At 40.2% G+C, this 23,471-nt stretch overlaps 1 protein-coding gene and 1 pseudogene across 1 annotated transcript in view; one reads left to right on the top strand and one right to left on the bottom strand.

Annotated features, from left to right (window-relative positions):
• SLC15A5 (solute carrier family 15 member 5) overlaps positions 1–23,471 on the bottom strand; it is a 64,775-nt gene that overhangs the window by 26,524 nt on the left and 14,780 nt on the right. Inside the window, exons 4-6 of the mRNA XM_077807486.1 lie at positions 20,872–21,041; positions 15,395–15,615; positions 12,296–12,482 (exon numbers count right to left, since the gene is read on the bottom strand). Of these exons, the coding sequence (XP_077663612.1) occupies positions 12,296–12,482; positions 15,395–15,615; positions 20,872–21,041 (578 nt within the window). The remainder of the gene's footprint in view (positions 1–12,295; positions 12,483–15,394; positions 15,616–20,871; positions 21,042–23,471) is intronic.
• LOC144259285 (large ribosomal subunit protein eL33 pseudogene) lies at positions 22,143–22,475 on the top strand (annotated as a pseudogene).

Below are 23,471 nucleotides of genomic sequence, written 5' to 3'. Positions count from 1 at the left end.
ATTCTTATGATTTTTGTCTGAACCCTCTCCAATTTTTCAAAGTACTTCTTGAATTGTTGACACCAAAAATGGGCACTATATTCCAGTGCCTAATAAAGAGAGAATATAACCACCTTACTCCTACGCCATATTCCCCTGTTTATACATCCACAGAACTCATTAATCTTTTTGGCTACAGTGTAGCACAGAGAGCTAATGTTCAGCTGATTGTCCACCATGACCCCAAGTCCTTTTTAAAGTTACTGCTTTCCAGGATAAAGTTCCCATCCAGTAAGTATGGGTAATGTTCTTTGTTCTTAGATGTACAATATTACATTTGTTAGTATTAAAACACACAGTCTTTGCTTGCACTCAAATTACCAAGTGATTGATACAGCTCTATATCAGTAACCCATCCTCTTCACTATTTACCACTCCCCCAATCTTTCTGTCATCTGCAAATGTTCAGTGATGACGTTTTGTTTCCTTCTAGGTCATTGATAAAAATATTAAATAGCATAGTGCCAAGAACCAATCCCTGAGGGACACCACTACAAACACATCTAGTTCCTGATGATTCTGCATTTATGATTATATTTTGACCTTTGAATTAGCCAGATTTTAATCCATTTGCTGTGTGCCATCATTCTAATTTCTGAATCAAAATATCATGCGGTTCAGGTCAAATGTCTTACAAAGCCTAAGTACAACACATCAACACCATAACCTTTATCAACCAAACTTGTAATCATATTTTAAAAAAATATATCAAGTTAGTTTGACAGGATCTGTTTTCCATAAACCCATCTTGACTAGCATTAATGTTACCTTCCTTTAATTATTTATTAATGAACTCCTGTATCAACTGTTCCATTAATTTGCCTGGGTTCGATGCCATGCTGACAGGCCTACTGTTATCTGGGTCATTCCATTTACCCTTTTTAATTATTAGAACATTAGCTTTCATTAGCTTTCCTCTGGAACTTTTATAGTGTTCCAAAAGTTATAGAAAATTATCGCTAATAGTTCAGAGAGCTCCTCAGCCAGCTCTTTTAAAATTCCTGGAAGCAAGTTATCTTGATCTGCTGATATAAAAATGTTTAGCATTAGCAGCAGCTGTTTTACATCCTCCTTAGTTACTGATGGAATGGAAAGTAATAAACCATCTGGCTTTTCCCCAAATATAAAACAAATATTTATTGAACACTTCTGCTTTTCTGCATTATTATTGACAATTCTACCTTTTTCATCTAGAAATGGACCTGTACCATGGTTAGAATTTCTCTTATTCCTAATATACTTAAAAATAAAATGATGTCCTTACTCAGCTGGCCAGAGAGTTTGCCTTGTGTCCTTTTGCTTCCCTTGGCAATTTTCTACAATTCCTAACTTCTGGTTTATAGTCATTACTATCAATGTTTCTTCCATTTGTTATATGTTGTTCTTATTATAACTGCTTTCCCTTTCCCTTTAAGCCATTTTTTAAAAGTATGGCCTTTTTGCTTGATTGTGACTTTTTGGATATCTAGTAAAATGTTCTTAAACAATCCTCAATTATCATTTACATTTTTCTGTTTAAATTATTTCTCCCAATTGATTTAACTCATAGTTGGTTTTAGATTTATGAAATTTGACCTTTTAAAGCACCAAGTATATTTATTAATTGTTTGGACTTGATTAAATTTATGTGCAAGCAGAATAAAGTCATGATCACTAGTACCCTAAGCTACCACTAATATTTAGTTCTGTGATCAATTCCTCTTTATTTAACAAGACAAAGTCTAATATAAAATTCCCTCTGTGCTGGATGCAACACTTCTTGAGTTAGGAAATTGTCATCTATAATTACTTAGAAATTCTAAAGGTGTTTTCATAGTGGCAGGCTGAGACCTCCTTCATACATCACTCAAGGACTGGCTACATGGTAGGGTAGTGCACACAAGCTTGCTAAGCAGAAACAACCTGCATAGACACTGCTACGGTGCAGTGAAAGCCACGGAGATAAACTGGCCACCAGGAAATTTAGACTAGAAATTAGACGAAGGTTTCTAATCATCAGAGGAGTGAAGTTTTGGAACAGCCTTCCAAGGGAAGCAGTGGGGGCAAAAGATCTATCTGGCTTTAAGATTAAATTCGATAAGTTTATGGAGGAGATGGTATGATGGGATAACATGGTTTTGGTAATTAAATATTCATGGTAAATAGGCCCGATGGGATATTAGATGGGGTGGGATCTAAGTTACCCAGGAAAGAATTTTCTGTAGTATCTGGCTGATGAATCCTGCCCATATGCTCAGGGTTTAGCTGATCGCCATATTTGGGGTCGGGAAGGAATTTTCCTCCTGGGCAGATTGGAAGAGGCCCTGGAGGTTTCTTGCCTTTCTCTGTAGCATGGGGCACGGGTCACTTGCTGGAGCATTCTCTGCTCCTTGAAGTCTTTAAACCACGATTTGAGGACTTCAATAGCACAGACATAGGTGAGAGGTTTTTTGCAGGAGTGGGGGGTAAAATTCTGTGGCCTGTTGTGCAGGAGGTCAGACTAGATGATCATAATGGTCCCTTCTGACCTAAATATCTATGAATCTATGAGTGTGGCTTAGCATACTGCTCTTTCATGGACAGCTGGAGAGGATGCTTCTGAAAAATGACCCAACTGGTCAGGGAAATGTTGTGCTCCTACTATGAGGCCAGGGGTTAGCTGTGGGTAATAAATGCATTGTTACCAAGAAGACTACTAAAATATGTTTGTGTATTGAGTTTTATGAAGAATTTACAAGGGGAGCTGTTCCTCAATGAAAATTTTTAGTCAGTTTTACCAAAAAAATCTATTGAGGTAACAAATAACATAGGTAACAAATTATATTAATTGAATAACAACAATTAAACATGAACACAGTACAAATTTAAGACCAACGGAACTATAACGTTGCCAAACTATGGAGGGCTCACAATCTCCTGTAAGTGATGATGTGTTTGAAAGTGTTCTTCTCCATCTCCAGGAGGTTGGTGGGGTGGTATTAGTAGCCAACATTTAGTGTGACCACTAGGGGGCATAGAACAAGGAGCTAAGACTGTGTAGGAAATAAAGTCAGTCTTCTTTTGCATTCACTCCAACTACGGGTGAGTCTGTAATCTCTACCTCGTGTCAGAGTGGGATTAAATAAACATCCATAAAATCACAGAACACCCCTATGAAAAGCGGGGGAAAGGAAACAGAGAAACATGCCCTCCAGACAAGCCAGAACAGGCAAAAAACTGCACAGAGCTGGGAGAAAAGGCAAAGAAGCCTGAAAACACAAAACCTAGAGAAACCTGTTACAGTGAGTCCAGGCTGCAACAGTAAGTGAGGGTCAGAACATGAAGCTAAAGCTAGGGACACAGCAACAACTCCCTTAAAGGGCCACATCACCTCAATCCACAGAGGCAAGAATAAAGGGGGTGGGGGTGGAAACACACGATAGTCTGGTAAAGTAATAGAAGTGGCTACATTTTACCCAGCATTTTTTAAAATCCCACCCCCAGCAGAATTTGATTTTCATTACCCTGAAGGATGGCCACTCTGGATAAGCAGATTCCAGACGTTTGGTCAAAATTCCAGTTTACATCAGCAATTAGAGGACAAACAAGTTAATACCCTGCTGTATACAATGGGATCTGTAGACGAGAATATTATCTTTCCCAGGAGCCTCACAGCAGCTCAGTTGAAGTAGTTCAATACAGTTGAACAATTGGAGAAGTATTTCTTGCCACACCACAATGTAATTTTGAGCAGGCACCATTTCACTTATACAAGCAAGAGAAGGGGGAGTCAGTGAATGATTTCATAAACAGCCCTGCACAACTTAATCCAGTGCTGTGGCTATGGGGAGATGAGTGAAGAATTTATCAGAGACAGGCTTATTCAAGGGCTGAGGGACAGCCAACTATCAGAAACACTTCAAAATGATCCTAACCTCATACTAGAAAAAGTCAAGAACATAGTCCTGCAAAGTCAATACATAAAGAAGCAAGAGATTCTTCTCAGGAGTAACTTTGAGGAAGAATCCACCGTAGATACCACAGACATTGGGAGGAAAATATCTCAGGATGCCCAGAAACCTAACTTACCCAGACCAGTACAAGTACAAAGGGACCCAGAGAGAGCGATTGCTAACATGGAGTAAAGAAAAGGAATACAGCAAGAGCATGAAAGAATGCCCATGGTGTGGCAAACCACCGCACAGCAAACAGCTTTGACCAGCAAGAACACCACATGCAGGAAAGGTCTTTTAAAAAGGGACATTTATGCAGCAGTCTGCCAGTCTAAACATATGGTTACACCTGTCTTTCAAGAACATGACTCAGAAGACACTCCTACTTTGGAGCCATAGGAGATAACCAAAAAGAACCACAATTGATCATCAGGAATTGCCTTGGGAAAATATAAAGCAAACTCCAAAATAGACAGGAGTTGATGTAAGTGATTCCAGAATCGTTTTTCAGTAGGATGAAACCATGAACATGTCAAGAACTAACAAAAAGATATTGAAAGTCCTAGGACAGTCCCCATTAAATGTGAAAGGAAAATTTTTGACCACTGAAACTCAGAAAGAAAGAAGACTATATCCAAAGAGGTCTACATTGTAGATGGCCTATGCACTGTGCTACTAGCCACCTACCAATCATAGCCCTAGAACCTGAGATCAGGAAGAGGTTCCCAAAATTATTCGAAGAACTGGGGGAAATGGAGGGAGAAACCACATTAAACTTATACCATTTGCTCTGTCGACATCTAGTAGAGTCCCCCTCCCATTACTGCCCAGGGTGAAAGAAGAGTTCAGCTGCATAGATCAGATGGGTGTAATTTCCAGAATGGACACTCCACCTGATTGGTGTGCTGGCATGGTAGTGGTCCCAAAGCCAAAATGACAAATAGTGGGATCTGTGTAAACCTTACCAAGATCAATAAGAATATCTGCAGAGAGCAACATGTACTCCTATATGTTGAACACAGTCTTGGATAACTTACTGAAACAGATGTCTTAAAATTGGATACTCCATCTGGGTTTTGGCAGATACCACTTGCTGCAGAATCTGCAATGCTAATGATCTTCATGATACCTTTTGGAAAGTTTTGTTTCAATAGGCTACCATTTGGAATACCATCTGCTCCTGAACACTTCCAGAGGACAATGTCAACTCCTGGAAGGGGCTTTCTGCCAAATGGATCCTTATCTTGTTATTTACTGATCGACCCTACATGACCAACATCTGTTTGCAGTCCTGGAAAAACTGGAGAAAGCAGGACTAACACTTAATGACAAATGCAAATTGTAAAAAGACAGAATCTCATTTCATCATTGATGGGCAAGGATCAGATCAGATCCAGAGAAAGTGCTTTACACAGGTAAAGGAGCCTCAAAGTGTCAGTGAAGTTTGTTGATTCCTGGGTATTGTGACACTCCTAGGAAAATTTCTACTTCACCTGGTGGTGAGTTTGAAGCCATTATAAGATCTCATGAATTCACAAAATGCTTGGTATTGGGGAACTAAACAGAGTCAGACATTCAGAGAAACAAAGCAAGACCTGAACAATACATGAGTTTGGGTCCTATGTTGTCAAGGTTCCTCCCCCACTCTGAACTCTAGGGTACAGATGTGGGGACCTGCATGAAAAACCTCCTAAGCTTATCTTTACCAGCTTAGGTCAAAACTTCCCCAAGGTACAAAATATTTCACCCTTTGTCCTTGGATTGGCCGCTACCACCACCAAACTAATACTGGTTACTGGGGAAGAGCTGTTTGGACGCGTCTTTCCCCCCAAAATACTTCCCAAAACCTTGCACCCCACTTCCTGGGCAAGGTTTGGTAAAAAAGCCTCACCAATTTGCCTAGGTGACTACAGACCCAGACCCTTGGATCTTAAGAACAATGAACAATCCTCCCAACACTTGCACCCCCCCCTTTCCTGGGAAATGTTGGATAAAAAGCCTCACCAATTTGCATAGGTGACCACAGACCCAAACCCTTGGATCTGAGAACAATGAAAAAGCATTCAGTTTTCTTACAAGAAGACTTTTAATAAAAATAGAAGTAAATAGAAATAAAGAAATCCCCCCTGTAAAATCAGGATGGTAGATACCTTACAGGGTAATTAGATTCAAAAACAGAGAACCCCTCTAGGCAAAACCTTAAGTTACAAAAAAAATACACAGACAGAAATAGTTATTCTATTCAGCACAGTTCTTTTCTCAGCCATTTAAAGAAATCATAATCTAACATGTACCTAGCTAGATTACTTACTAAAAGTTCTAAGACTCCATTCCTGGTCTATCCCCGACAAAGACAGAATATAGACAGACTCACAGACCCTTTGTTTCTCTCCCTCCTCCCAGCTTTTGAAAGTATCTTGTCTCCTCATTGGTCATTTTGGTCAGGTGCCAGCGAGGTTACCTTTAGCTTCTTAACCCTTTACAGATGAGAGGAGCTTTCCCCTGGCCAGGAGGGATTTCAAAGGGGTTTACCCTTCCCTTTATATTTATGACATATGTAAGCCAAATAAAACCACCACAGTTTCAGCTGATGCCTCATCTTATGGGATGGGGCAGTCCTCCTTCAGGAACAACCACCACTGTGGGGTGCCCAGAAGCATGTGTCTCATGAGCACTAACCAATACAGAGCAGCACTGCACAAACAGAAAAAGCAGCCCTAGCCACTGCATAAGCTTGTGAACATCTCTGACCATAATCCTCAGTTTTCCTCTCGGATCCTTGAGGGTCTACATAGCTCACAGAAGCGAGCTTCCCAGCCTGGGTCAACAGACTTGGATTTGCAGGGCTTGTGCTCTAAAAACAGCTGTGTAGACAGCGCTTTGAAGTTGTGGCTCAGGCTGGAGCTTGGCTCTGAAGCGTGGGGGTCAGGACGTGGTCTTGACCTTTGTAACAAAAGGTGCTCCATCACAGCTGTTTGCCTCTGCATTGTGTCCTTTTCTAGGGTCAACTACTCCATTTTGAGCCTTTATGATTGCTCCAGGAAACCTTTTCTCCACACTTCCCCCTTTGCAGTCCCTCATTTCTTGAGCATATCCTTGTGTCTTTTCCCCCCCTCCCCTCAGAGGTTTGTCAGCCTCTCAGCAGGTGAGAAGTCCCCTGTATGCATGGAGCAGCGTGTTACGGGTGCTAAGGGAAGTCAGAAAAAGCACAAGTACATACTGTAGCACCCCTAGTCTCCAGGCTGACAATGATAAAATGTTGTTTTGCCTCGTAATTTTGGAATGTGGAATTCTCTTCCCACTCTGGTTCATTTTGAGATGGTAAGACATTTTCCAAATTACTTCCCTCTTGTATAGGACCCCTTTAAAAATGCTGGGTGGGTGAAGGGGTCAGCAAGGGCTGGATTGTTAATTACAAGTGCACCTCTGCTGGCTGTCCTTCTGTTGGTGGATGTTACCCTCAGGCAGGTCCCCAGGAGACATAGAAGAGACTTGTTCAGAAAGGCAATGGGCAAACCCAGAAGATATGCAGTGCTGCTCTTGACCAGGAAGATGTCCCTCCTAGCTGGTGCAAGAGTAGAAGGGAAACACTAGTTATATAAGCAGTCTTGAGAGAACTACTTTGCCTTGCAATGTGCATGCCAAAATAGGGATTTGGCTTTGACTTAAATTCTCTTTTATGTCACTCTCCAGTCAGCATAAAGTATACTGCAAAACAAATAGAAACCAGCAATAATTGCTCTAATTCCAAGGAGTTCTGATAACCATGAATGCCTTAAAACTCCCCATGCATTTACCTCAAAATTTCAAGTTCGCTAAAAGCTGAGGGCACTAATGACAGTGTGAGCCAAGCACAAGGGATGCTGCTGTGGATGATGGGGGAGGAAAGGAGAACATCTCAGGAAGGGGGAAAATGAAGCAGCAAGTGTTGCTGATGGTTGTGGGATTTAATACTCCAAGGAAATAAAACTCTCTCTTTAAATCTGTGACACAAATGCCATTGAGCAAGCTGCAGCTTGAAGGGGTTAAAAATCCAGCAGAAAGAGAAAGGCTACTGGTGTTACCTGACATGGCAGTGGATAGCTGGTACCCAGAAAAAAAGTTGTTTGAATTCCTCTGTATTGTTGTGCTGTAATACAGCACACAATAATTAGTGGTACAACTCTCATCCACTGCATTTTCAGGTTGGCTGCTGGTAGAGCTCTCTCTTCAACAGCAGTTTCAGTATGGCTAGCCACATGGAGTTCTTGTATAATCTCTGAATCTGCTGTGTTGTACTGTTCTTGGGTGCCCAGAAAAATCTCTTCCTGATCAGACCTCCTCCTACACATGGGGTCGAGGGCCCTTTCCATATAGTCTTCGACACTTTGTGGAAAACTGTCTGCCATATCATTCTTGGGAGTGCTGGTAGCATTGCTTGTAAAAATGCCAGCCAGGTCATTGTAGTATGGGCGGGTAGTGGGAGCATTACCGGAGGCCCCACTCTTGTTTCTTGCTTTCGGGTACCTCTGCTGGAGCTGCTTTGCTTTGACTTGGCACTGAAACCAGCCTTGGGAGCATGCTGGTCTTCATTTGGTCTGACTGTGTCCTGAAGAGGTTTGCATTCCGGTAACTTTGTCAAATGGGACTAGCTCTCTGAAAAGGTCAATCAAGTCCAGGAGCTCTGCAGCGGTCTGTAGGGAAGCAGGCGTGCTTTAATGGGTTTGTGACCTTACCACTACCTGGCATTGGGACAGGACACTTCTGACTGCATGCCATCAGTTAAAGGGAGAGGACATCTGGCCAAGATGACCCCGAAGCAGTGGATGGTACAGAGAGAGGCCAATCCAGGTGTGGGATAGCAGTTGGAGTACTGCCAGAAATGGAGTAGTTAGGAATTGGATGTAGTGGTAGTCTTAGATGCATAAACAGGGGAATATTGAGTAGTAGCAGGGAGGTAATATTACCTCTGTATTTGGCACAGGTGTGACTGCTGTCCAGTTCTGGTGTCCACAATACAAGAAGGAGGTTGAAAAATTGGAGATGGTTCAGAGAAGAGCCATAAGAATGATCAAAGGATTAGAAAATATGCCTTATAGTGACAGACTCAAGGAACTCAATTTATTTAGCTTAACAAAGAGAATGTGATTTGATCATAGTCTAAGTACATACATGGGGAACAAATATTCGATAAAAAGAGCTCTTCAGTCTAGCAGGCAAATGCTGGAAGTATGAAGTTAGACAAATTCAGACTGGAACAGTGAGGGTAACTAGGTATTGGGACAACTTACCAAGGGTTGTGGGGGATTGTTCATGACTGGCAATTTTAAAATCAAAATTAGTAGGTTTTTTCCCTAAAAGATCTGTTCTAGTTCAAAGAGAAATTCATTCAGGGCAGTCCTATGTTATGTAGGAGGTCAGACTAGATGATCACTGTGGTCCCTTCTGGCCTTAGAATTGATGAATGTGTAGCATGAACCATCATGCTAACAAACGCACTCTGAAGTGGAGTTACTCCTGTTCCAAAGGGGATTAATTACTGTGAACTAAAATGCTGAATAATTCACTTTAAAAAAAATGCTGTGTGTGGACACAAGGCACTTGAAGGTGAATAAACTTAAATTAATGCGATGTGTGATCCCTGTGTAGCCACGCCCTTAGGGATAGAAGAGCAGGGTTTTAGCTGAGGTTTTTCCAAGAGAAAGACACCTGAGTGCAGTTTGTGATCTTTGTTCAAAGGAAAAGAACTTGTGCACATCCTGTAAACAAATTGCACTAATATCTTGATTCTGCCTTACCTATTTTCCGGTGGGAAAACTTTTGCCTGCAAAATTAAAGAATCCTCTAACAAAAATCTCTAAGAGCCCTAAAGTATGTTATTACCTGGAAAAGAGACAACATTTCCTACCTCTAGTTGAGTCTGTAATGCATTAAATATCAACCTAATCTAAGAATTACTATGTAGTCCATCTAATCCAGTCTTATCTGCAACATCAGCCAATTCCAGTTGCTTCAGAGGAAGATGCATGAAATCCTACAGTAAGCAATTATGGAATAGAGAAAGTTTATTCCTAACTCCCCTTTAAATCCTGCAGCAGAAGGATTAATATCACTTTATTTTTAAAAATCCTTATTGTACATCTGGATATTATCATTATCCACATATATGGCCAATTCTTTTTTGAATCCTTGTCACTTTATTGAATCAAGAAATATAAGAATTCCACATATATGAGAAATAATCTTAAAGAAATTGACTGAATACATACACGTCTCAGAGAGAGGTTCAGGTTCACAATAAGTTTGGGGCTAAGATTTAGGGCCACTAATTTTTCATATCAGTTCATTCATCCCTAATTTATAAAAAAAAAAACAATGTTTTTGGAAGATTTAATATAGTCTGTTGAGTAAATAGAATTTTTAAACATTCTGCATATAAGGATTTACATGACAAACCACAATAGTTCCAAAGGTAATGTTACTGTCGGATTAATAATGCATAGTTTATATTATTTATGCAGTTACATCTTTAAAGATTTTTAGTCTTTAGCCAGGTTCTTTGATATTAACCTGATCACGAATAAGTAATATATAATGTACTAGGTTAATGTTTTATTGTAACTTTGTCAATTTTTTTTTAAAAAGTTTCTTTAATAACGCTGTTATTGGGTTTCTTTTCTGTTATGAAATTTGCATTTGAATGCATTAGGACCTGGCTTAAAACCAAAAGCCTATTTACACTTTCAATTTTGCTCCTGCAAATAATTGTGAACCTAATTAACTTTTGGCACAAAATGCTGGCACTTACAGCTCTAGCAGATTTGCAGGTGCAATCATGAGTTAGATATCTAACAGACATCGCTTGCACCCACAGTTAATTGCACCTCAAGTTATTTGTGGGCACAAAACGGGAGGCTATTTTTAAAAATGGAACCATTAAGAATAAGCTACCTCATGTATTCTGCAGCAGGAAAGCACAATAGGATAGTACCCTAGCACACATTTGGAATTTCCATGGTTTTAAGGAACCCATTATTATCTGAATGTACTTTTTGTGGTTTAATGTAGATTTTTTTTAAAACCAGGGTTAATTGTGACCTGCTGGGTTATACGCTTCTAGTTTGTGTAAGACTTAATAACAGCCTTAATTGGTCTAACTTTAGTCAGATTAATACTTCTGCGTTTCAGCACTGACTGTGTTCCATGCCACAGGGCACTGCATTAATACAGAAGAGGAAATACTGGTTTATGAACAATTTTGTCTGAAAAGTTTATATTGCAGGGTGGATGATAAACCAAACAGGAATAGAGTTCGCTTTGTCTGGAAATCCTTCTGACTGAAGACAGATTTAAATAATGGGTGAACACTGTTCTTCTCAGATATGAACTGACAAGGGATGAGTCCCAAAATTGCAAAATTTGTCTCTAGATGTGAAATGCCCCAACATTTAGGGAGAGATTTAGAATCATGGTTATTGCTTGACCTCTTACAGAAATAGAGCCTATTGGGAAATTCATATTTTGATCCAGATTTAGACTGGAGAAGGTAGCCGAGACACTAGGCCTGACGAGCTCTGACTCTCAATTGGACTGCCCCATCGACCCAAACAAGAACGGCTTTTGCTCACTTTGAACTGTAACTGTTACAGCCTCTGTACCTAGACCAGCTGCAAACTTTTCCTTTCCTATCAGCCCCAATAAAATACCCTTTCACTTAGGCATTTGTCTGAGTGGTTATTGGTCCCCACCAGGGCTATTGCCTACAAGGGCTAGCGGCTGAAGCACCTACATTGGTTGCCTCTGAGTTATGTACCCCAAGCACACAACTGGCACCCGAGGACTTTGTTGTATTCTAGCACTCAGCAGCCACAACCATTACAAATTTGTAAATGTTTCATGGTTATATTTACAGAGGGTAAGACAAGACAACTTTTCATACTTGGAAAACCAGGCAATATAGAAATCAAACTGGAACTAGCAGAAACCTTTTAGGTGGTTAGCAAATTCTCACTCAGGGACTCAGGACTGTCCCTCTAGCACATCTTTGAGTGCTTTGTCTCAAAACTTTGTCAGTTTTTAGTGGCTCAAGGCAAAATGATTTTCCCCAACCTATCTCTAAATGGAGGTGGAGATGTTTTCTTAATTACCAGCATGTTTTCTTGGCTCAGTTACAGCCAATCACTTCAAGTGGTATCCACCTTGGGGACAACCTCAGAACAGTTGGCTTTCCATCTCTGTGTTCATAATTCCAAATACACTGATCACATCATCCAGCAAGTGCACCCTTCTTATCCATCAGCTAGTTTACTATTTCAATCAGGAATGAAATGCAGATGAAGACCATATACATATGTATTCATACTCACTAATGTAAACTGTTGGAAAGCGTCTGCCTCTCTTGGAACTCAATAGATGAGTATTGATGCATTCCAAAACAGGAGCAAGAATTAATAAGGGTATGATGCTTATCACATTCATTGCTGCAATTGGCAAGAGAAATCCATTCAAATTCAAGTTGGAATTCATGGTCTGGAGATAATATCCTGAAGGAATCTGCATTGGGGAAAAACCCTGTTTATTAGTATACTACTTTTAGGCTTTTTTGCAGGGACAAAATTCTAATATATTTGAAAACCTCTTCCAGATGGATCTTTTTCCATCTTCTCTTCTCCAAGTTGAAATGACAGTAAACCAAATATTTGCAGACCTGTTACTAGACTCTCAAAGGGAAAGCCCAACCATAACAAAATTAATCAATTATCTGCCTGTTGTTGTGATGCCGTCATTGTGATCCTCTGCTGAGAGCAAAACTTTTACCTCTGTTTCAATTGCCCCTCAGAATAACAGGATCAGCAAATATGACCATTGCATATCAGCTTCTTTGTCTATGCCTTGTTAAAGCGATTGATTGAACTCGTAGCAGTAACTCTGTGAAAGAAGTTTTAATTGTTCCTTATACTGAAGCAAAACAATTTTTTAATAGAATTGATCAGCCACAAACTTCTCATAGGAACATGAGATATGAAATTATTTTACAGAAAAAGACAAGCAGGAATAGATCATTATAAAAACAGCAGTAATTTTTTAGATATCCTTGTTAGCAAGTTGTATCTAACAGATGCACCAATACGATGTACAGGATGAATACTTGGCCATGCTCTTTAGAACCAGACTAAAACTTGATCGATAAGTATAACAGAATAAACAACATTTCTCTGTATTTCTAGTTCAGTAAATGAAGAGAGAAACTGATAATTGGAGGGAGAGAGAGGGCCACTAGTGCCATTCCCCTAAGGCCAGTGAAATCAAAGTAGGTTTATAGGACGCGATAGGTGTATCCCACAGCAACAGGGGACAGTTTGTATTTCTTTTGTATCTTACAATGAAGGTCTATCTAGATTTTTACAAAGTCACTCATCATCATGGTATCAGAGCAGTTCCCACCAAAATTAAGAAACAAGTCTCTTTCTTTTCTAGCCTCAGACTTTACAAACAATGATGAATTAAGCCTCACAATCCCTACGTGCAGAAGGGAAGTATGATTATACAGACTGATAGGGAGAGAGAGAGAGATAGGGGACTTACCCAGGTCACACAGAACAGTTGGATATAGAACCCAGATCTCTTGACGCCTACCCCTGTATCTTTACCACAAGTCTATGCCTGCTAATCCTGCTAAATCTCCAGAAGAAGATGAATCTCTCAGTAAACCCAGTTATCTGCTGATAAACCCAATGTAAATCAATTCAATTAAATGCATTTGAGCAATAATCTCTGATTTGACAAATGTATGAAACTAATGTTATATACATTAGCTTTGTTTTCCATAATTCGTTCAGAAGAGACATACAACTGAGGTCTGGAGCACTTACACAGAGGACCCCATGGTGTTTCCCATAAGATCATCATGTTAATCTTAGTTTCCTGGGGAGATTCCAGCTCTGATAATTACTTTCCAATTACTTAAGACTCTTGCTGCTTCAGTTAGAGCTAGTATTCAATTGCTGTCCTACATTGTTGCTCAGTGTTGTTAGGCATTCCTAAAACAATTGCCATGTTTTCACCTTTGGGATGTCTGCAAGTCAGTGGCGGACAAAATGATTCCAGTGTGTTCAGTACTTTTAGGGTTATTCAGAACGTTAAATCTTTAAAAAAAGAAAAAAAAAGATTTTCCACTGCTCACCTCCACAGAAGGATATAAACTATGCAAAAACTTAAGGTGAACAAAGAAACGGTGGCTGAACTCCGAAGGGCTGCCGCACAACTTATAGACCTCTGATTTCTGTTACCAATTGCCCATGAAAATCGATGTTATTAATAGGAATAACATTACCAGCAGGAATCATGGGCACTCAAATCTGTTCGTAATATAGAGAGTGTGCTATTCATCTTTACAGAAGCAATATTAATCTATCGCCTAATCAAAGAAAAGGCTCAAGCCTTGAAATCCTTGCTTCCTCTGCCTCAAGTACAAAAATCCCCTTCAAAATTTGACTCCCTTTTCAAATACATGCCTGAATATTCTGACTATAATCAGTGTCAATAGAGGTTCATCGTTGACATTACTAGCCACTACAAGGTAAGTGTCAACATCAACTTTTTTATTTTTAGGAAAAGGCTGTCTCAGGAATGACTGTCAATAATAGCAGTATAATTAAGATATGGTATTTTAAGATTTTTTTCCTCCAGCAGCCTGGCACTATGCACTAATTTTAGCACCAATCAGTGGAAGTGAAACTCAAAGCCTGCTCAGTAACATACGGCTCAGCAGGTTGCCACAGGGTAAACTACCTTGAAAACTTCTGCTTAACCTGGAACATCCAGTCAAAAAATCATGTCTGCCTAAGTAGATCTGCATGACACTTTCACATTTATTCAGCACCTCTTCCCTAGAAGCAGAGAAACCCATACACAGGCCGTGAAAGGATCCCATTGTCCACCACTGAAATACACCCACCTCTGGGGTGGGCCATACCAGAAACACATCCCCTCCAGCGCAGTATAAAGAGCATATCGTTAGGACTACAGAGAAAGTCTGTGGGGGAAAAATCAAATGAGTTACTGTTTGTTGAGGAAATTGGAGATAACGGTATTTCTAACAAGCACGGGTATTCGGTCTTTAATAACCACAAGTGTGTAGGTCCTCACCTGAAACACGGCGACTCCAGCAGCAGAGCACCCTGGCACTGGGCACTAGAACAATAAGGATGCAAGGAAAAAAGTAGCACATACTGGTCTTCCTGCATCACCTGAGGCTCTCTCCCAAGTGCTGATCGAGCCAATCCTCCTTAGTTTATGAGAGTCAATGGGACCATAGCCTGGTTAGTTTTAGTAAATCCAGACTACTGTACTGGTAAAACGGCTGTTGAGGACCACACCAAGAAACTAGATATACAATTGTATTAAATATATTTCATCAGATTTTAATAATCATGGGAATTTAGGATTAAAAGCTTGTTACTCACCTGCATGATGCACATTCTATATAGAATTTGAAAGGCAAAGAGTGGAAAGAGCCTGACAAGCAACTTCGTGCTTTCCACATGAGTCTCACTGTACCAGCCACCATAGCTTTCCTTGGCATGATCTAACCAGCTTGTCACATCTCCACTAAGGTGGCGGTATCTTACACAGCACATTTTCAGTGCATTAGCAACTACCCCAAAGGTGGTCAGCTGGGAACTACCTGTGAATGATCAGAGACATCATGCATCAGTACGTTTTACTTGCTGCCAAACTGAAGACAAGCCAAGTCACTTTCGTAGCAAAATACAACTTGATATGATTTACCTTGGTCATTTCCAAAGGGTAGAGCAGACCAGATTTGTTCCAATGCATTCATCTTTACAAGACAACTTAAACATATAGGGCCAAGTTTGGTGGCAGCATCCACACTAAACTGCCCTACTGAAGGTACGCAGGTTATGGCCTTTGTCTTCAGTAGGAAGAATGATATTATTATACCTGTTAACACTTTGGAATGATTTATTGTTATGGCTGAGCAGATACTGTATTAATATTTTCCTTTGAATGTGTTTTTTATTGATTTGATCTGGGTCGTTTTCCATGCAAGCCAGTAGTGAGCTATTGTATGCCAGCCAACAATACTGTCAATAAAAGAGAGGGAGGCACTGGTGAATTGAGGTAAGGCCCGGGGGAATGCTAATGGGATAGAGAACTTGTCATGGTCACGTTTCATGGTCAGGTTAGTCATTATTAAAAATATTACCTTCTGATGGCCATGTGATAGGCTGTCTGAAATAAATTTGGGGTTCTCAATCTAGTTCCTAGCAAAACAACAAAAACCTCAACTGCAACTACCATTCTTGTTGTCAGTCTCAGAGAAACCAGCAATGGTACAAGTATAGAAACTTAGACAGGAAGGATGGTTCAGTCATTCGGACCTAGCATAGGGCTTGGGAGTCTTGGGGTCACATTCCTACTCTGCCTGTGAGACCTCAGGCAAGTCACTTACTCTCTGTCCCTCAGTTCCCAAACGTCAAATGGGGTAATAGCACTTCTCTACCTCACAGGGGTGTTTGAGTCACTTGGATACTACAGAAAAGGAGGGATAATATGAGTATGATAGATAGATAGATGATTAGATAAAATAGATAGATTAGATCGATATATCGATCTTAAATGCCTTTATCCCACAAAGGTCGTCCCAGGGTTGAGACATACTGACAGGGAGGTCTGAGGTAAATTTGCACTGCTGCTGCCTGGGGACTATTTCTTTTATTGATGGTAGAGTTCATCTCCTGAGTTGGCACCTATCACAAACACTGTATTTATTCACTTAATGTCAGGAAAGAACTAAGAAAGCAATGGCTATTGGCTAATCAAGATTAAATCCACTCTCTGGCTGCTTAGTATCCACAGCTGGACTGTTGGCATTGATAAATAAGATCTCCCTAACAGAGAGGAAAATATAGAATATGGATCCAAGTTAGCAAATATCAAATCTTCTGGCCTATGTACTCTTTTTTTAAAAAAAGTTTTGAGGTCCAAAAACATAACCAAGAAGAAAAAGCAACCTTTATAGTAGTGTTCAAATTAAGATAAACTGATCAGAAAAAAAGGAAGAGGGTATAGATTCTGGATCCTCTGGTCAGTATGAAGAGGGTTTTTAGAAGTGAAAGTGGACATTAGAGAACTAGTGTAAGGGCATAGTTTGTACCAGCCATTGTGGTTCGGGGCTGTAGCTAGCTATTTGATGTTAACACACCAGGGCTGATCTCTAACTTTTTGCCCCCAAATTGACATTGTGTCATTACAAAGAATGCACTCATCTACAGCAGGTGCAGTTACAGCCTAGTCCTGTGAGAAGTCAGGAACCCTAGACTCCTCTTGAAATCCATCCTTTTGGGAGATTAAGGTCTTAGACAGCTTTATCCACTTATTAAATAGGTGGACAGGATGAATAAAGAAAAATGTTACACCTTAAGAAATGTTTGTGCTGCAGCATATCCAATTTATTGCAGATTACACCCAAGATCATTTTTATTCCTTGGAAACCACAACCATTAAAGAAATTAGACTTATGTTCCTTTATTCACATTGGAAGGAAGATTTAACATGGATGGCAGGTTATTGTCAAGCCCTGACATGTCAATACATTTCTTATTAGACCAATTTCCCTCCTCTCATAATACAATCTAGAATCAACCGCCTATGAAAATCTAGAAAATATTTTGTTCTGCACAAGAGTAAGAATGCAATGATATATTTACTTGCAATATACTAGTTAGCTACTAGATATTTCTGAACAACGTGTAGAGTTCCAGACAGGTTTTGGTTCCTCCCAGGTAAACAAGACAGACAAATCGGGAACTCAACCTGTGTATGAAGCTTGTTTATCTGTAGTTGCAGTTTTGTTTAAATGAACAAGTTGCATGAAATTCTGACCTCAGTGATGTCAATAAAAGCTTTGCCACAGATATTAGTAGTGCCAAGGATTCACCCCTCCTTTTTAAGGAGGAGTGTAATTTCAGAGAAATACACTGTTCGAATTTCGACATTAATTGAAGCAGTAATTCAGGAAAGTATGGGGTAAGAAGGGCAAAGGGAGACGGTACAGAAATCGTATGATGTGCAGCACTATCGTTGCAACAGATATATCTGTTCTACAGACATAACCGTGTACCTCAGCATATATCAACATTATCCATTTCATGTTTATACATGTTGAGATTTTTAATGTTTCCTTGGAAATATTAATCTGTTTAGACACTAAAATAAAAACTTTTATAAAGCAATCTTTCCCCTTCTTTATACTTAACAGCCTTTGGCTCTGATGTTCTGCTACTCTGACCTTGATCTAATCATGAATATCTATGCTACTTAATTATAATAAAAAGCCTACATTGTACTCTAGATGGTAGACACACATTTTTTCCCATCTTTGGTCACCTGCCAGTTCTTAAAATTATAGCAGTGGGAAGCAATGCAAATGAAGTCAGTGCCTGACCGCTAAACATAATGGAATGCATGGTCCACATTGGAAAAGTTACCTTAAAATAAAAGGGAGCATATATAAAAATCATTTATTTGAGGTCACCTCTGGATTTGAATTATGGCTCTAAAGAATTTCGAATGTAATCATTTTATTGGACGGAGCCAAAATAAGGATTCAAAGCCATCAGAATATTACTCAAAAAATGATCAGTTCTGTTGAGACTTGCAAAATATTAATTAAACCAAACAGCATTTGTTCAGAAAAACATTGAGCAATGATATTCAAACTAGTGCTGCCTGTGCTGACTTTGTAGGGCAATTAACATTTTTGTAAGGCCACTTTTGTTACCAAAAAGTTCTTGGTATCACTTGTTTTCTTTGCTGTGACCATAAGGAACTGAGTAAATCTTGCCAGTGACCTTGGTGCTATAATTTTTCCATAACAGACAGGCTGGCTCAAGCTGCAAAGTTCAGATACAAATTTCCTAATGCTAAGTACATTCAGATCCACGGCTTTCATTCAGATATGTCCTTGGTGTCAACGTGTGATAAGCCAGAATCTCCACTGTCTTCAGTTTCTTGCAGGAATTTTAAAAAGAGTCCATTGAAAAAAATCAAAGGGATTTGGGTGCCTAACTTCCTGAGGCTCCTCTGAAAATCCCATCCTCTCTTCTTTGCACCTGTACGCATTATGTGCAACACTACCAATGTGATTTGATAGGGCTTATACTTGTGCAAAATGGGAGTAAAATACTATCCACAGCGCAAAGTAGTAGAGACTCAGAAGAGGTGTGTGATTTGCTGACTCGTTTCAGGTGACATTATCCCACCTAGAATTTAGGGCAAGGGAATGTTTCTCAGAGGAATTCAGCATGGGGGCTGAGCAGCCCTGGCAGTAGCCAGACTTGTGGGGAAGACTAGTTTTATTCACAAATGGAACTCAAAAGGAAATAGCACAAAGCCCAGGGAAGCAGTAAGCTTTATCTTGTTTCAGCTTAGGTAAATTGTATTTGAAGCAGGTAGGAGAAGCCACCTGATCACGGCATCATGGGGTTGAATCTTAATCTCACCTTGGAACTCAAAGATGCTTCATATATGTGAGTAATTAATGTGTCTGAAAATTCCAGAAACAATAGCCATCATTCAAAAGTAAGAGATACAAGGTGAGTGAGGTAATAGCTTTTATTGGACCAACCTCTGTTGGGGGATGGGACAAAGTTTTGAGCTTCACCAAGGTCTTTCTCAGCTCCGTAAAACTTGAAAGCTTGTCCCTTCCACTAACAGAAGTTGGTCCAATAAAAGATATCACCTCACCCACTCTCTCTCTTATCCTGGGACCAACATGGCTACAACAAAACTGCCAACATCCATCTAACATGTGTTTCTGTTAACTATATTTTTCCACTGATTAAACTATCAGGGTTTATTTTAACTTTAAGCTTCTATTCTCTCTTTTGGTAGGGTCCCCCTCCTCCTACTGCATACAAATTGCATTTTACAAGTTATAAAGCAGAATCAAAATACTTTAAAGTGAGTTGCTATATGTTAAAATGTTGCAACAAGCTGGAAGATGCAGTAAAAACCTCTGTGTACAAGTACATCTGTCGTAAAGTACTCAAAGCTAAAACTCCACCTACCTAAACACTGCACGTTAGAAACGGTTCAACATGTCTAATATTTAGTTTTACGGATACAGTAGACCTTCAGAGTTATGAACACCAGAGTTATGAACTGATCAGTCAACCACACACCTTATTTGGAACCAGAAGTGCACAATCAGGCAGCAGCAGAGGCAAAAAACCAAAAACCGTAAACTACTAGAAAAATAAAGGGAAAGTTAAAAAAAAATTGACAAGGTAAGGAAACTGTTTCTGTGCTTGTTTCATTTCAATGAAGATGGTTAAAAGCAGAATTTTTCTTCTGCATCGTAAAGTTTCAAAGCTGTGTTAAGTCAATGTTCAGTTGTAAACTTTTGAAAGAACCATACCGTTTTCTTCAGAGTTACGAACATTTCAGAAAAAAGAAAAGGAGTACTTGTGGCACCTTAGAGACTAACCAATTTATTTGAGCATGAGCTTTCGTGAGCTACAGCTCACTTCATCGGATGCATACCGTGGAAACTGCAGCAGACATTATACATTTCAGAGTTACAAACAACCTCCATTCCTACAGTGTTTGGAGCTCTGAGGTTCTATTGTAGTAGCTTACATTGCAGTAATGATAGCTTTAAAATAGAAAATCAGCATCAGATCTCCCATGATGCAGCCACCTCCCAGTAAGGCCCACTTTAACTGGTTGTGTGTGGACCTGATTCTGCAAAGTACTGAAGTTAATGGCAGTAGAAGATGCTCAGCCCTTCACAGGAGGCACTCAGCAGGATTAAGTCCAAAATGAGTGCAAACAGAACAGATGTAGCTTTGGGGAAAGAACAATTTTTTTAAGTCACGTTTAAAACATTTCTAAGAGACAGATATTTACATCTTACCTTTTTTGGGCTGGTAAATCATTTCACTGCGCACCATGTGAATTGTGATCAGGGCCATAAGCACAGACACAAATGGGATAAGAAAACCAAGGTTCTTGGCCACAGATTGCTGGATATAAGAAATGCTAACAAAGACAACTGCTGAATTTAAGTTAATCAGCCAATAAAACCTATGGTAAACAGACAAAAGTTATTCTAAGAGGGATACCAGTGAAGAGATGCAAGTAATTAAGAATGCAATTATGTTGCAAAAAGTACAGTTTTAAGCATTCTGAAGTTAAAAGGTTTACTTACTTTGCCAACAGTGAGTGGGGTATACTTACACCCATGTGGTATGCCCCAGGATCCTTCATAGCCTGACAGTCTACAACATGAACTTTCACTTGATTATGGGAGAGTCTCAGCATTCACTTATAAAAAAAGAGACCAAGTTTCTAGCCCTCATGGTTGTAGAAAAACTACTGAAGCCTAAAGGCTCAAAAGCAAGAAGTCAAAAAGTACCCCATTTTTTTAAACTCATGATTTTTAAGTCAATCTCTTGGTTTATGGATGCCTGACTAAGGTTTGTGAATGTGTGGCGTTGGCGACACAATTTCATAGGAAGATGAAAAAACCCATAATGCCCTATGCCAGATATATAATTCTATACACAAGGAGAAAGTGTTTCCTTTCTGACTCTAGCACAGTGGTGGGCAACCTGTGGGCCGCATATGGCTGGCTGTGAGACATTTTGCAGACATTGGCGGTTCACAGGCATGGTCCTCCGCAGCTCCCAATGGCTGCAATTCTCTGTTCCTGGCCAATGGGAACTGTGGGAAGTGGCGGGATGCAGGGACGTCAGACATCGCAAAATGTCTCGCAGCTTGCAATCAGCTTACCCTGATGGGCTTCATGGGCCGCAGGTTGCCCCCCACTGATCTGATCTGACTTCCTGCATAACACAGGACAAACAAATCTCACCCAGTAATCTCTGTATCAAACTTGAGACACATTATTTTCAGAGAGTGGATGCTCAGCATGAAAATGATAAAAATCAGGCCCCTTTAAAATGGGTCTCAAACTTCTGAAAGGGTTTAAAAAGCTAATGCTTACATTCTTTAAAATAGCAAGAGCTCAACAATCTACAGAGCACATTGCTTAGATTTCTTTTGTAAGTAGTTTTAGTATTAAAACCACAGTTGTCACCCTTGCTGAGAGCCACAGTACTGAGAGCAAGGACTGACTGAGCACTTGGGTCGGAGGCGCAGGGAGCAGGACTTCAGGACGACACCATGTCTGGGATACTGTGGTCCAAAGCCATTTTTGCTGGCTATAAGCATGGCTTCCGAAACCAGAGGGAGCACACTGCCCTTCTGAAAATTGATGGAGTTTATGCCCGTGATGAGACTGAATTCTACTTGGGCAAGAGATGTGCCTATGTATACAAAGCTAAAAACAACACCGTGACTTCTGGTGGGAAGCCCAACAGAACACGAGTGATCTGGGGGACAGTAACGCGTGCCCATGGAAACAGTGGCATGGTTCGTGCCAAGTTCCAGTCCACCCTTCCTGCCAAGGCCATTGGGCACTGCATCAGAGTGATGCTGTATCCATCTCGGATCTAAATTTTCACTAAAAATAAAATTCATAAACTGTTAAAAGAAAAAAAAAATAGAAATAACTGATTTCCCACACCCCCTCCCCACACACAAAGATGGACTCTGTGTACTGAGATGGAGGCACACTGAGGAAGCCTGGAGGAGCTTGTATTGCTATTGCCTTGGGTTCTACCTGTCCTGTGGACAATGAGCAAAGAACTTGAGTCTTTTGCGCTGTCAATCTAGCATGAATCATTAGTCTTGAATTCACTTAAAATAAACAAGCAGGAGAGATGACCTTAGCTATTCTTGCTCACCTCACCCTTATTGGTTCTACAACTTTTTATCTTAAGCACGAGTGGGCAGGGAATACTATCAGCTCAGCTGGAGCTGCAAATCTGTCTAGTATCACTGGCCTCTACATAAGAGAACATGTATTAAAGATCAGCTCAATGTTTTGGCTGTGAACCTTGGGGGGGGGGGAGGGGGCAGTTGCTATTAAACACCAAAGGTCCATCTGCATTGACTCGGCTTCTTCCCTTTAAAAGGCTCCTTGCTAGTCTGTTGTAATGGCCCAGAAAAAACTGCAGTGGCATCACTGTAAGTTACAGTGTTGGGTTCATTACCGTCGTGCTTCTGACCACTCTGTCATTGACCTAGGTAGCTAGAACCAAGAAGAAAAGCCTTGATAATGTTGAAGACATGGAGGAGTGACAATACCCAAGTTTGTTCAGCTCAAAACAAAATACTCTCTCTTGCCTTGTTAGGGAAGAAGAGAATCTGGCAGTGGCTTAGAGCAGCAGCGGGCAGGAGAGCAGCAAGCCTAGTGAAATACAGGCAGCGGGGCCAAAGAAAGAATAATGACAAATCCAATTTGGATGAACTCAGTGCTGCTGAGAAGCATTTGGCAGCTGTCAGGAGTACAAGGAATACTATGTATGCTGGGAAACAGGGACTTCCAGGCTTAAACCATCCTCCAAAGCCATCTGAAAGAGTCCCTGAGAATTTCAACTTTAATTCTTT

Source organism: Eretmochelys imbricata, chromosome 1, assembly GCF_965152235.1.
Source record: "Eretmochelys imbricata isolate rEreImb1 chromosome 1, rEreImb1.hap1, whole genome shotgun sequence".
Taxonomy (NCBI): Eukaryota; Metazoa; Chordata; order Testudines; family Cheloniidae; genus Eretmochelys; species Eretmochelys imbricata.
This window is presented reverse-complemented; position numbering and strand designations above follow the sequence as displayed.